The following is a 15,935-nucleotide window of genomic DNA, read 5'->3' as shown; positions in this document are numbered from 1 at the left end:
CACCAGATTAAAAAAAAAAAAACCCTACTAATTTAATGAACAAGACTGAGTTCATGAAATCACTTTTCCTTCCTGTGTTTCTGTATGTTCTGTCTCTTCCCCTCAGAACTACTCTGTCCTGGATGTGCGACCTCCACACACCGTCATCGCTCTAAACAATTCCATGTACTGGCAGGACTTTGAGGATGCATGTGTCTACGAGTGTCTGGACGGAAAAGACTGCCAGAGCTTCTTCTGCTGCTTTGAGGAATGTAAAGACGGTGCATGGAGAAAAGGTCGCGTCCACATAGATCTACTTGAACTAGACGCATATTCACGCGTCTTTTTTCCCACCTCCTTCTTACTGTTCAACGTCGTCTACTGGGTGGGCTATCTCTACCTTTAGCACACTGCAGGAGGTTTTTAAAAGGAGGACAGCACAACTTAACAGAAGAAATTCAAGTTTAATAAAAAAAGGTAACACCAAATGAACTCTGACAAAGTTACCTAGAGATGGAAACACAGTGTGTGTCTGCAGGCCTATGCCAAGCAGGGCGGCAGGGAGGACAGGATGGACTGTGTGCACATGACAATACATAGACAAAGAAGGAAATGTGCTTTGTACTGTTACTCCCAAACTTCTAAATCAGGAGGATGACTTGTGTTGAAGGGAATGTACAGGCACGTTATTATCCAGCCATCAGTCAAATCCAGTTGATGAAAATCCAAGGACATTCAAACCATTCATAGTGCCTTCCTCTGGAGGGGTAGATAGTATCTGCTACAATAATCAGGGAGAAATAATTTATAAAAAAAAAAAAATACAAGAGCCTGGCTTTGACTGATAGTGGCTGCTCTCGTTTTGAGCTTTGAGTTACATTTATAAAACAGCTGTATGTTGTTAACAACCACATGAAGAATCATTGGGTTCTTATCGCTTCATACTGACTTTCAGCCATTAGGTCTGGCTCATTCCTCTTTCTTGCTAACACTATTAGTGCCCATATAAGTTATAATAAATGAACTGGTTCCCAGGGAAGAGCAAGATCTGAATAACCTTACAGCAGAAGTAATAATTTGTGCTTTATTGGCATATTTTTACATGTTTTATGGGCATGAAGTCAGTTATTTTAATGGTTCTTTATATTTTAGTTACAGGGACAAATCTCTCATCAGGGGACCCTTGGTGTGTACCCAGGGGCTCAAGAGAAAACTACTGTGGGAAAATCCCTTCAATAAATGGCATTTAAGCACAGAGCACCAACCTCATGTACACTGTCAATTAGATATATTTTTAAAGTAGTAATGATTGGGATATTTGATGCTACTTGGTTAATACTAAGACTGATGCTACTATCACGTATGTATAGTAGCTAAATAAGCTAAATCCAGCAGCCAGGTAGCTTAGCTTAGCATAAAGACTGACAATTTTTGTGTACCAGAATTTGGGCTTTTTAAAGAATTAAACAAACAAGCTATAATGTATTAGTTACTGAGCTTTATTTTTCACTTGGACAGAGTGAGCCAAGCCTCTTTTTGAAGACTTTATGCTAAGCTAACTAGCTACAGGCTGTAACTTCGTATTTAGAATAGAGACATGAGGGTGGCATCAACCCTCTCCTCTAACTCAAAAAAGCAAAGCGTATTTCCCAAAAGTCAAACTATTCCCTTGAGAGAAATTAGATCAATGAATAATATTAATTTGATAAAAGTCATTGTGGGATAATATTTTTGGCTGGACCGGCTTTGGGCCGAATGTCCATGACTGAGTGAGTGAGTGAGTGAGTGAGTGAGTGATGAAGTTACACCACTGGTCAGCCAAGTGTTGGACTTTCATCATCATGGGCGGTTGCTCTTTCAAAATGAACAGTTTCTATGACGTCAGCATGAGGCGTTTACAGCGTAAGAGTATTTCCTCTAATCGTGACCGGGGCCTTTACCTCAACTGCAGAAGGTAATAGGCCTTTATTTCTGTTGGTCATACCAGTATTTTAGTGTGACACCTTGTTTTGATCCGCATGTTTGCCCTGTTAAAGTTACATATTGCACATTCATACAAACTCAAAACTTCCTGTCACTTTCAAATTAAAAGCCTGCTAGCACAGACAGAACCCCGTATTTTATAGAGGACTTTTATTGTTGTGCTTGCGTGCTGCAGTAAGCGTATCATCTCATTTCCGGTTGCCAATGTTTCAGAATTTTTGACCAGTCCACCGAGATTTTTACTGGTGCCCCCGATGCCCAGAGCACAGAACAGCTGATAGTAAAAACAACTTTCACTGTCCACGCTCACACTGCAGTGACAATATCTCATTTATTTTCATGTTGACAACACGTTGCGCTATTGATTTCGAGATTATTTTCTGAAATAAGTGTTAGCACGGCTGGCCGAGTTGCGCTATCCATTGTAATGGAAGGGCGATAGAATTCTGCCATGTTTAATTAGCATTTAACTTGTGATTTTGTCGCGTATGTTCATGTCCCCCATGTGTCCACATGAGGAAAGGACAAGACACCTGGTTGGACTGATCACTATGATTTTGTCTCAAATTAAACCCTGCACACACCTATACACGGTCCATCCATATACCAGGTTTACATCTAGTCTTGTTCTCTCTGTGGGATTGCTTAAAGTTTTATGGGTTAAACATAATTATAGACAGTAGACTTAACAAAAGAGTTTATGTTTACCAACTGCATTGTTACAGAGGTGTTACTTTTCTAGATGTTACACATAGTCACAACATGCATTGGTGTTGCACAGCAGCCACTTCTTTCCAGAGCTCTTAGCACACAATATATAAAATGAATAAGAAAAGAAGTGTGTTTCTTCTTTCAGCTGTTAAACTAACAACAACCTTACAGTTCTTTTCCTAACACAGTTGGAGAATGGGGTGAACAAATGAACCATAATGGTCGTTATTTGAACATTACTTTAGGCACAAATATAATAATCCAACTCATTAGGTTCACTCATCTCTGTTTGGCCAGTGACTCTTGTTTGCATGCAATAGACAATTAAACATTACCCTGAAGAAGTTGTAATACGTTGGGAAATAGAATTATAGTTTTAATATGGACTGTTTGTTTCGTAATCTGATTTCCTTGTGTTTAGACTTGGCATTAGCAACCGTTGAATTGCCTTAGTGTAGCCTGCCCAGAGCTGAGATGAACAAGAGAAATACATATTTACCTCTGTAATAATCTCAACGTGGTGGAGACCTCACTGCAGCAAAGGCTACTTCTATGCCTGGGGCAGTATACTTAAGTGGGACTTTTTATATCCCTTTTTTAGCTGTTTTCTTTTTATTAAATTTGCAATATATGTGCCAAATATTTCACGTATGTGCCCAGTCATTCATTTTTTCAGGCAAGTTTTCAACAACCCTAAAACAGCTATAATAATATGTTTTCATACTGCACATACAGTAAAGCATGGCGGTAGAAACCTTAAGAAGATAAACGTTGGCTTTTGAAATGCGGAGTATTTAGCAACTGCCAGGGTTGACGCTGCGTTCACACTGTGGCAGGATGCAGCAGAAGTGAAACTCAATGGTCATTATTTCCACTAGGAGAAAAACAGTAAACTCCGCCAGCAGTGGTGTAAAGCACCGCCCACTGTGCCTGCAAACAAGACAAACAAGATGCTGAATGAAAATGGATGCAGCCACATATGTTAGTGCACATGCTCATCACAACTCCTCAGCAATCGCTGACAGTAATTCTTCTGGCTGTTGTTTTGTTCTGTTCTTTGGCATTTATACCAGTAACCATACTTAATAATAATTACAGACATTAAACTACCACATATGGCAGTTTGTCGGCCATAGTGTGAATGCAAACCTGTTGTTTTATAGCACATTTTTGCAGTGCTTGTTGATTCATTACTCTGTTGAGCCCAGATGTTAGTGTTCTGACTCCCTTCTGCTAACACATGAAGGGCAATGCAATAAGGTATTCTGAGAGGTGCTATACTTTACAATAACTCTTGCATTTCCATGTTGGTGTAAAAAGTGATTTAAGTTCCAAGAACAAACACTTTTTGTGGCACTTTTGCCTTTATTAGACAGAGAGGGGAGGAATTCTGTATGACAGAGATCTCAGACTGGTTCATCACCAGCTGAGTCACATTGCATTCATTTGTAAGTTTATATTCTGCCAAATGGGCCCTGACTATTAAAATCATACAGACTGTCAACTGAATGGTGTCGAAAACACGCAACTGCAACAGACACAAGTTCTTGCAACACTTAACTAAATAAAAGTAAAAGGTCAAGAGTTTTTGTGAACATGGCTCCATGGAAGTTTGCAAAGTCCATTATTATGAAATATTCTGTAAGATATTATTTATACTATTTAAAATAGGCTTTTGTCATATGGCAATGAAAGGATTTACAAGATCCAGACTGGACTGAAATGTTGTCTAATATGGTTAAAGGGGCTATTTGTAAGTTTTGCTATCAGTACATAGCAAACGTTAGCATTAACAGCTGGTTACTTACCAGTCTAGAAGAAATGTTATGTGTTCAGCATCAAACTTAATTCCTTTACTCACCAAGAGCTGTCTCCAGACGTGGAAAACAACCTTCTTGTTTTGCCTCTATTGCTGCCATTTCTTCTCTATACTGGAGTTAGCATGCTAACCAGCTAGCTCTGACCAGTTGACCATATCATTATAACCTCTTGTATTGTAAATTTAACAATGGCAGTCTTGCCAAAGCGTTTGGCAAGACTGATAACTGAACAGATGTTAATGCTAACGTTGGCTATGTAGCAATATTAAAACTTACAAGGATCTCCTTTAAAGTAAAAAAAACTCTGCATGTAAGGGATTTACATAGAACATTTATTGATCCTTAATGACTCATTTGATTTAGCATGATGTCAGATTTGGACAAAATGAAGTCAAGGTGCTTCTGATGTGTTAAACTGACAAATTAGATTTTCCATTGGTTGTCCCCAGTGCCCCACACTGAGGTTTAAAAAGCCTAATTTCTACCCACCTTATTGTATTTACTTTCCGTATTGATTTTGGACAATATGTTTTCCAACTGGACAGTTCACATTTTTCAGTATTACACTGTGACGGCAGAGAGGGTAAACACAGGGATTTGATCCCAGGCTAGTGTGGGCATTTGTGTGACTCTAGACTGAACCAGTGAACCAGATCTGGGCACCATAGCATCTGTGCCAAGGATCAGCAGGACTTGTACTGATGGGGGTTGGGGCAGATGGGTGGAGAGCTAGAAATGAAACCTATCTGTCTGTAACTAATGTGCTATGTAAACCCCTTGCAAAGAAAGTTGTGTATGTTATGAATTTGAAAGTTTTGTCATTTAAACTAAGAGTTTTCAGAGTATTAGTGCATTTTTGGTGACAAAGAACAATAAACTCATTTAAATCAGACTGCACTGATTCTAAGCCACATCCTGTTAATATTATTGTGTGAATAAGCCAAAGACATTTCTGTTTCAGTTTATTCTCTGATAGTTGAAATCTTGTTTGAGGAAATTGTTGTGTTTTTGTTTTTTTTTAAAAAGGAGTACAGCTTCAGTTTCCATGTATTCAGTGCAGTACCGTGAAGTGTCATTTAAATGGAAACTATGAGCGTAAAAGAAATAATTAGCCTAGAAGTGCTTAAAGATGGTATATGTCATTTCATCCACTGTTGTACTATTTGCGGCAGAAATCTCACTAACAACTGTATGTGCTGAGGACTGACACGTGTCGCTGCAGCTGTACACAAAGTGTGTTTTTTACCACAAGCTTTCATTCTGTAGCCAGACTTTAGTGATCAACATTGTGTTTCAACAGTGGTGAATCATATTTCTGTTGACGTGTATTATCTCCTATCTAACTTACTGTATACACAATACTCAACTGTACACTTTCTCTGCTTTGTGTTTTTCATACTTTTGGCTTCAGTGTGACATAGATATCTCATTACTCAGTGGTACAGTCAAGTGCAAGTGTTGAGATTGTACTCCTCAACGGCGTGGCGTCCTGTGAGTGGGGTTTTTTGATGACATTGCTCCTTTGGCTCCAGTATCTACAATCCATTTCAGATGACCATGCTATTTTCATACCTGTGGTTCTTTTTATATCTGAATTGTGCATTACTACCAAGGACCAGAAAATATGAAATAAAGTTGGGGTTTTTTTTCAAAAATGTACATCAGTGCAATAAATCTTGCATCTAAAATGTTATTTGTTTGAATGCATTTAAATCGAGGCTACTACAAGTAGGACTAAAAGGTTTTGTTAGAAAATACGTTTCCTGATACATTACATCTTACCTCAGCTGTTCTTTGTCCATCTCTTGTGTTCTGTCAAAATAATTGTTGGACAAGATGAAATCATATTAGGGGACTAGTCATAAAGTTCTTATGACCTGCAAAAGAAAAATGAAATCACTCCCAGTCTCCATGGTAGCACCTGAGCAAAATATTTAAAACATTTATTTGCTGCAGGTCATTTTAGTCACCCTGCAAGAGAAAAGGAACAAAACAGTTTTATTTTAAAGCTAAAATCAAAGCAAATTGAACCTGGGTCTGTCTTCAAATTCAATTGTACATGTCTGTAATTCAATAAAGGTTTTTCAACCTAAAGGAGTAGACAAGTAATGGGATTGGATGTCCTTTGGAAAACAGTTTGCTCACACCTATAAATAAAAAATGAAATTGTGTTTGCCCTTTCACCACAGAGGCAATGTATGAGTCTCTTCACTGAACATGTAAGCACAGTGTAGTGAGTGATGTTCATGAACACAAAACATCACTAAAAAGTCCCTAAATGATAAAGTATTAAACACTCACCTAAATCACAATAAATAAGCAGAAACAGTGACTGTATAGTTCTAATGAATATTGTCAGCAGTGATCCACAGTACTGGTAGAGGACAGGTTTCTGGCTCAGCTTCATCTAATTGCAACATGCACTGACTTGCAGTGCCAGTAAATTATGACATCCGGGTGTCATGTTTCCATTACTGCCCATCGGAGCTGGAGCCGATAAATAGCTGTGTTCACTGTAGAGTTATTTGAACTGGGAATGAATGCTGATTGTACTCTTCCTCACTGAAGACAAAAGACAGATGTTAATGGGTGGCAGTGGGCTTCAGTCATCCAGGTCATCGTAGAACAGAACAAGTCTTTCAGATGAGAGGTGAAACATCTTCAAGAACCTCAGGTAAGTCCAGGTGTCACTACATGGAGGCCTGGGAATGGTCACAAAAATATTGCTACTACACACTTTGGAATGAACACCCATCGACTGGTACAGGACTCTGAAAGACAGAAAACTTCAACTTGAGATGAAGGCAACACAGAATCATTCCCAACAGCTTACGCCTGAGTTCCATCGTGGCCACAGAGCAGACCCCTGACATCACATCCATCCTGTGAAGTCTCCTAGTTTGATGAGAAGGTACTACCTCCTCTCTGGTGAACAATGGACTGAACATATCTGTTAGCAACTAATGAATGTGAGCATTGTTCACTCTGGAAAGTGAACAACGCTCATACATCAGAGGATGGAGGTAGAAATGAAAAACCTAGACAAAGAAGATCTGTGTTTTGGTTTACAACTGCATGTTTTCTGAGGGTCATCATACCCCCACACCAATAGGCTCAGGACATGCCCACAAGGACAGATGGGAAAGAGAGGGAGCAAAAACATTGCAGGGAAGCACTTACAACCCCGAACCCTCACAGACTACCTTGAAGTGTAAAATGCTGCAAGGGATCAGAAAGCTATAAATAGGAATAGGACAGCACTTCACAACATATCATGTTACTTTGACATGTTGTGTTCATTTGTGGGTTTGGGACTTTTTATTGTACTTTCTTCACGGCCCAGGTGCTTAAGGGACTCACTGCCTGATTTGAACATCTTCCAGGCTCTTGCCTTACAAAGTGGGTGAGAGCTAACTGTCGGTTCTTTTTTTCTGTTTTATGATGGTTGTTTACCCTTTCTCTTTAACACTTTCACACTTCCCCTAATAACCATGGTAACCTGCGTTTAACATCACAATACAGCGAACTGTGAATAATTCCCTCAGGCAAAGTCTACAGAAATGCAATCTCACGGAAAGTGTGCATAAAAAGCTCAAACTGTCTGCCAGAGAACATCATGCACCTGATGATTTGGCAGTGGGGCAGCCCCAAGCCCTCATGGGCTCAGCAGGAACGCACCTCAAAGTCTGTGAGTCTGTGAGTGAGGACACTGTGATTGGGCCCATGACCTACGTGACACTAAAGACTCACATGACAGCTCAACAATTCTCAAGGTGTAATGACCCCACTAGAGGTTAAATACCTGGGACTCCTCACCACGCAGTCAGAACTGAAGAAGCCTTTTAGATGAGAGTAATATAGTCGTCCAGCATTGTTTTGGTCTCCTGTTAAAAATAACCAGATATTTGCTAAAAGATTCACCATCTGTACCAGCTGCTTATTTTGTCTGTCTCCATTTGGTGCTGGGAATACAGTGTAGAGCTAAAACTAACGCTCCTCAGAGCTGAAGGGAACTGCAAAGTGATAATTCTTTCATCACCACAAGTGACCCCCTATCATTTTAAACATAGTCATTTGACATATTGCTAATGCTGTATAAAAATACTGATTAGAGCAGCTTTAAATGTGTTTCTCAGACATGGCGGTAGGTTTGCATATGGACGTTAGGGACATGTCCTTAACAATACTTGAGTGAACTGGTTCACACTGTTTGGAGTGAAGTCATTAGATAACTCCGATGTGCTCTCCCAGAGGCTGCGTCTCCAAGACAACTGATTTAGACACACTAGCATTTGATTGGCTGAAAGGGTGGGGACTATCTGGAGGCCATGTCATGTACAAATATTGCCATTACTGCCAGACACAGAGGGGGCAAGAGCATATCAGTGTGTCAGTTATCAGTGTCAATCCAGACTTCAAACACAAGCAAAAATGTTGTGTTTCAGATGACTCCCTGTCCTCTGTTGGCTGAACTGCACAGCACACATAACGTCATGTGTTCCATGCAAACATGTTTTGCACTTTGTATCGTGCCACCAAGAAACAGCAGGAGCTTTTTCTGCAGTAATACTAAACTAACCAGTCAGCAGCCCCAGTGATTTAAAATGAAAACCTGCTTTAGCTATGTAATGTCACCAGCCTCACAATATTAGATTGTTACCATTGATGCATCACTGGATTAGCAGCACTTTACTGGTGTAGCTGGTCAAGGCGGAGCTGGTTTCCTGTTTTTAATCTTTGATCTGTTACTATGTATAGTTTTATTTAAATGTAAATACAGATCATACATTAATAAATCATTCAGTTGACAGCATGAAAAAGTCCTCTTTGTTTTGGAGGCAGGGTTGTTGTGTCCCTACCAATGCTGAGACCAAACTCACGCCTGTTAGGGCCCACCCTTGGGTGGCCCTAAGAGGTGCACAACATGGCACCAGTGACCCGCATCAGACCAACAACAAAATAAAATAAAACAACAAAATCCAGAGTTTGTTTAACACAAATACAAATAACCAGGACACCAAAATCAAGACTAGAGAAAACAAAGTAAGGACACAGCAACCAAAAAACAAATGACCCTCAGGCTGAGAGGCAGCAGAAACAGCCCCTTCTTCACTGGTCAGCTGCATCTTGTGGAGGCTTAGTTGGGAACAGCCTGGTGGAGCTAGAGGGAAGACAGGAGAAGGAAAAGACAAAAGGCACCAGGAACAACATGGTGCCGTAACAATCTCAGACAACAACAGATAAGGTGGTGTGTGTGTGTGTGTGTGTGTGTGTGTGTGTGTGTGTGTGTGTGTGTGTGTGTGTGTGTGTGTGTGTGTGAAAAAGGAGAGCAGGTGCTGGGGCAGCATGAGCCCCTCTAAGGCACAATCAGCAGATTTCCAGGTAGATAAGAAGCAGGGGTCTCCCATCTCAGGGGTCAAGGTGCAGACCGTGTAAAAATGGGGGGGCCTGGGTTTGTCACTTTCCCTTTTCAAGAAAATTTTTTTTAGACTAATTTACACACCCTTCTGAAACTCAGTGAGCTGAACGGCCTCAACACAGCGATGAGATATATTACAAACATTTTCCAGCTAAAACAGATATTACAATATGTGCTTTATGACTTTTTTATGAGCTGTTAATTAAAGATGTGTTAAAGGTGTTGTCGTTCTTTTATCTGGCGTCCTCTGAAATTTCACCATTTTCCAAATCTATCAACCATCTCCACACCTTTAACACTATAATCACAATTTAGTCTGCAGGACCACGTGCCTGAGGAGTAGAAGCATATTACATTTCAAATCACCTTTTAAAACTTTCTTAAGGGATCTATTGTCTTTATCTTCCAGTTTCATGATTGCATTTACAATAGATTTTACTGGGAATTATCTTTTTCTCCCCATTTGTTTAACCCCGTATTCTTCTTTAGTTTTTTTGAAAACCACTTATTCACTTTCTTGCAAAGAGTTAAAGTAGATGAGAAGATTCATACCACTCTCATATCTGTGCATCAAACTAAGAGCCCACTGCCAGCAGACAATTAGCTTAGTTTTGCACAGAGACTGGAAACACGAAGAAACAGTTAGCCCAGCTCTGTCAAAAAGTAGAAAGTCCATCTATGCAAATTTTTAAAGCTGACAATCATGTATTTAACTTGTTTAATTCGTGTAAAAGCTGAGGTGTAAAAATTGTGTCTGTTTCGCTGGCAACGTGCAGTAGAGACAACCAAACATGTTAATTAACAGTATTTAGAAGACAATATTTAGGTCAAAGTCTCTGTAACCTCAAGTCCACCTGGAGGGAATTTCATTACAAACATTCACTTGGACTCGAGGATGGACTGATTAGAATCTGGCGGTCAAGGTCAAAGGTCAGCGGTGACCTCACAGTACAGTACATTTTTGGCCATAACTCAAGAATTCATACACTAATTATGACACAATTTAACAAACATGTCTAAAAGGATAAAATTATAAAGTGATGACATTTTATATCCAAATGGTCACATGTCAGCTTCATTGTGACATCACAATGTTCAGTAAAATACACTTGCCTTTTGTTAAATTACTATCTAAGAGTGAGCAAAACTTGGCCGGATTTAACCAAAAACGTATTTGTTCAAGTAATGGACATTAATGCCAGCACTCCTGATGTTCCTGTTCGTGCCATAGAGCCACAAGATTTGAAAAGTTTCACATGGACTCACACCAGGACTCAGGCTGCTATAAGAGAAGATTCACTGCTGCTGACGCCTGTAAGGTTGGAAAAACAGAAGAGGGGAGAGAAACTAGGGGAGGAAAGGGGACAAAATCTTACTGCAGAAGTCAGAGATGTGACCTCCAGTTATAAGTCTGACTTCTTTGCAGAGCTGAATGCTGCATGGAAAGCTTATGCAGAAAAGGACAGTGAGGTCACGAGCAGTCATGAGGATGATGCAGAGTTCCCTGAAGAAGTGAAGTTTGCTGCAGGAGTTTAGGAGGAGTAAGATTCATCTTTACTACAATTAATAAATCCTGGGCACCTCCCAGCAGAGGTCTTTCAGGCAGGTCCAAGTCGTGGGAGACCCGAGGCAGGCCAGGACACACGGGAGGGATTATATATCTTGTATATCTGGCCTGGGAACACCTTGGGATCCCCCAGGAAGAGCTGGAAAACTTCACTGGAGTGACAGATGTCTAGACTAAGACTGAAAATGCATGGATGGATGAATTCAGCTTCAGGGCCAAAATAGACAAGTCCCCATGACATTGGTGATACTTGTAGACCCAAGAATAATACTGTAATGTATTTTAAGGATTTTACTTTTAAAGTACTTTTGCCATGAAATTTGCTCAGCAAATCCTGGTTATATGTTGTAAATGTAGCCATTAAAATGTCTTCAAAATAAAGGTTATGATCTTCAAACTTTAAAGTCTCTTTATGGGACTTTTGGGCAGGGGGCAGGAAGTAAAAGTCACAAGCGTCACCTCCATGAGTCCAGTCTGACTCTTTACTGCATTTCATCCCCCCTCTTTCTGCCTCTTTCCTGTCACTATCCTACTAGCCTGTCTAACAAAGGCAAAAATGCCAAAAAATTATCTAAAAAAAAAAAAAACCTCCATGAAATCAGCCTTAACCTTCCTGAACCTCCATTAAATCCTCACATTTCCGTTGCATTCCAAGCAGCTTGCCAACACACAGCACCGACCAAGGACTGCTGAAGACTGAGCTTGTTACTACGTCTCCTGGTTGAAATTCCACTTATTGCACAGCATCATGTATTTTTGTGAGATTATGTATTTTTGGCTGGACAGCAACCACAGGGGCCAGACAAAATGTCCCTGACTGACTGACTGACTGACTGAGTGATGGTATTTCCACCACCACTCCAGTGCCCAGCTGCAGTCCACCCAGCCGCTCTGGGGGCTGCAGGGATGCGGGGGGAGCTGGAACACACAACACATTGAGCCTCACCCCCATTACAGCAAATAAACAACTTTCATTACGTGTATTATTATTACTAAAGGAGGCAGAGGAATAACTAAACATAAGACATACCGAGCAGTGAGAGCAGGAGAGAGGGAGGGAGAGCGAGAGGTCATCAGTAACGAGGTAACGAGTAACGAGGCTTCCTACTAACCACTATGACTACAAATCAAACAGAGGGAGTCAGACATTAGGACCTGCCTGTAATAGGAGTTGGAACTAAATAAAAGCTGAACAATTGTGGATTGCAGACGGAGGCTGTGTTCTGTGAGAGACAAATTAAGAAAGATAGTCTTCCTCAGAGTGGGTGTCCTTGTAGCTCACCTTGTCCATGCCATTTGGTCGAGGTCTTTGCCTGTAGCACTTTGCTGTGTGACATCCTCTTTCTCTATCTCTCTCCAATTTTCCCGTCTCTTTTATAATGATTGTAATGAAGGCAAAAGTTACCTAAAAATTACCTAAAAAAAAGAAAGATAGGCTGTCTGTCCTAACTCTCTCTCTCTCTCTCCGAGTGATCATTTTATAAGTAAATACAGCTGAAATCACAGCCGAGTCTTTGTCTTTCATCTCTGCGTTTGGTGATTCTGTCAGACGATGTTGTGGTTTTAAAATCAGGATTTGACCATAGGTGGTCCAACCATATACCAGGTTTCAACCTAGTTTTGTTTCTGATTACAATGCAAGGAATCGTGGAGTTTGACGAATTGAATCACAAGCTAGAAAGAAATTCCTGCTGTTTAATTGGCTACTCCACACTGCACATTGACACCAGGTCAGAAAGAAGTGGTGCATTAATATTATTTTTAGCCTGTCTCATTCTGACTACCCAAACATCTTCGCAGTTACTTTCAGTTTGATTTTCAGTCTAACTCTGCCAACACAGTAATGGCAGCAGTGCTTGCCCTCAGTGTCCTCAGCAGTGAAGATCACAGTTTAAAGAAGCTCCCAGCACAATCACCAGCTGTTGCTTTCATAAAGGAGGAAGCTGTGTGGTTAACTACAGTGACTGCACATTGTATCCTTGGGTCCAGCCAGCTGGGAGCAGGTGTAGAGGAGGAGGCAAAAGGCTGTAGGATGGAAACACTGGAATAATCCTTTGCTCGCCTCATGCAGCCTCACTCCACATGAGACTGGGAGCTGGACGAAGTACTTCTCAGAGATCACAGAATATGAGCATTCTTCCCATCTAAGTATTCATTGTAATATTGGACCTTTTCACATACTGACTGCAGGCCTCTGTGTCTTAGTGCTTTTTGAATGTCTCATATAAATAGTGGGTTATGCAAGTAAATCATTCAGCTCTTATTCTGTGCTGGGATTAAAAGGGTCGGAAGTGTATCGAGGCCAGACCGTGCTCAGAGAGTCCCCCAAAGTGAAAACATTGCTTTTGAAAGGAATAGTTTAATATAATTTTTTAGTTGAATATACTTTCACCTTCTTGCCAAGAGTTTAATAATAAGATTGATACCACTCTCATGTCTGTACGCTAAAAATATAATATAATAATAATAATAATAATAATAGTAATAATAACAATTTATTTTTACAAAGTTTTTCAATAAAAGTAACAAAGTGCTTCACAAATCAAATTCAAAATATTCAAACAAATCAAAGTAAAATGTCAATGTAATTAAAAAGACATCATACAATAAAAGTTTGGGGTTTTTTTTAATAAAAATGCGTCTTAAGAAGTGAGATAAAACAGGGGACTGACTCTGAGCTCCTATGGAAAGTTGTTCCAGAGTTTAGGGTGGTCCCTGACAGCAAAGGCCCTCTGGTTTTCAGCCTAGACCTTGGAACAACCAGCAGTGCTCTACCAGAGGATCTCAGACTGCGTCCTGGCTCATAGGGAAAATTATCTCAGAGATATAGGGAGTGGTCAGCCCAAACCTGGCCTTAACCTTAATTACAAGAATTTTCAAATCAATTCAAAAATAAACAGGCCGCCAGTGTAGAGATGCGAGGCTCAGGGTGATATGAAACAAGACTAGTTCAAAACCTCGTACATGGCTGAACTGCAAATGGTCAATGTGCAAAATTGAGGAAGTAGTTGAAAACTGTTGTGGAACCGCTGTAAACCACTGACATCATCACCCTGTCCCTGCTGATGCAGTCCAGCCAAAAATGAATGAATGTGACACTACAGCCTGAAGATGTTAGCTTTAGAGCTGGAAACAGGGGGAACAGATGGCCTGGATGTGACCAAAGGTAACAAAATTCCACCTACAAGCACCTCTAAAGCTGCATCTGTGCCAAATCCAGCTTAAGAAGGAAGCATGAAAATCAATTGGGAAGAACAGAAAACCTAGCAATGTGTTCACATATTGTTCAACCATAGTTTCAACCACTGCTAGCCTTGTAACATCATTTCACTAACCAAAGCTACTTTAGTTTTGTTACATATTTTAGTAGTTCATTAACAAATGAAAACCAATACAAATTGTGTACAGTTAATTTATATTAGCTGAACTGACTATATTAGTGACAATATTGTATTTTATTAAAATGTAACAACTAGCGTTGGACCCATTTTACTAATAATTTATTGAAATCTTCTGTAGTTATTTTCAAAGATTTCCAAGAGGGAAATTCCTGATCTTCAAATTGGAATTACAACTTGGAAGTTATGATCAGATTTTATGACTTTGCTGCTTGTGAGTACAGTTTAAATATGACAAAGTTTAAATATGACACGACTGCAGCATTCATTGTCTAATGAAGTTTCACAGGGGTTTGACAGAACTGAAATATTTCAGAGATGCAGTTTTTTTTACCTTTGATGGAGCCAGGCCGTCTGTTTCCTCACTGAGGTAGGCAAACTGTCTCTTTGCTGTAGATTCATATTTAATTCTAACTCTTGGAAAGAAAGTGAGATTTATAAATAGTCAAACAGTTGCTTTAAAATCTTCTTTTACATTTTAATTAAAAAAAGTTTCTGAAATTAGCTTAGTATGGGCCTATGAAAGAAACTAACCTCTCTGTTATATATGTATTTGTCTCACACCTGTAGATGTAGCCGTGATTGTTTGAATAACCACAGTCCACCAACTTTGGCCAAAACATTGTTGAAAGTTGGACCCTGCATGGATCGTGACTTCAACACTCACACCCATAGTCTGTGTCTTCATGCACACAATGGCCAGATAAGAAATCCAATTAAGTCGATGCTACACAGTCTTATTTCCCATTTCTGCAATCATCTCGTCTGTATGTCTATAAACAATACACCATTGAGAGTGTAATGCATTTTTGTCATAGATATGCAAATGCTCTATTATAAGGGAATGGAAAAGTAACAAGGCGAGTGAGCTGTGATCACAACTGGGGTCCAACCAGGATGATACACTGCAGCTTTTACTCTCAGTTGTCTGTCAGTTTGAAAAGAAAATAATAGGCCTTTGATGACTGCTGTTTGAATGGTTGACAGATAATTATCACAAGTAACTTCAACACAGTGGGGAGAGGAGCACTGTTCAGCCTGCATCAGGAGGATGAAGC

General features: G+C 39.9%; 1 protein-coding gene across 1 annotated transcript in view; it reads left to right on the top strand.

The window, feature by feature from the left end:
* LOC139626682 (gamma-aminobutyric acid receptor subunit gamma-3) overlaps window positions 1-6,184 on the top strand; it is a 57,741-nt gene extending 51,557 nt beyond the window's left edge. Inside the window, exon 9 of the mRNA XM_071487114.1 lies at window positions 107-6,184. Within this exon, the coding sequence (XP_071343215.1) occupies window positions 107-385 (279 nt within the window). The 3' untranslated portion in view covers window positions 386-6,184. The remainder of the gene's footprint in view (window positions 1-106) is intronic.
* The last annotated feature ends 9,751 nt before the right edge of the window (window positions 6,185-15,935 follow it).

Source organism: Trachinotus anak, unplaced genomic scaffold (assembly GCF_046630095.1).
Source record: "Trachinotus anak isolate AG129_WGS33_773 ecotype Australia unplaced genomic scaffold, CSIRO_AGI_Tana_v1 ptg000010l, whole genome shotgun sequence".
Taxonomy (NCBI): Eukaryota; Metazoa; Chordata; class Actinopteri; order Carangiformes; family Carangidae; genus Trachinotus; species Trachinotus anak.
This window is presented reverse-complemented; position numbering and strand designations above follow the sequence as displayed.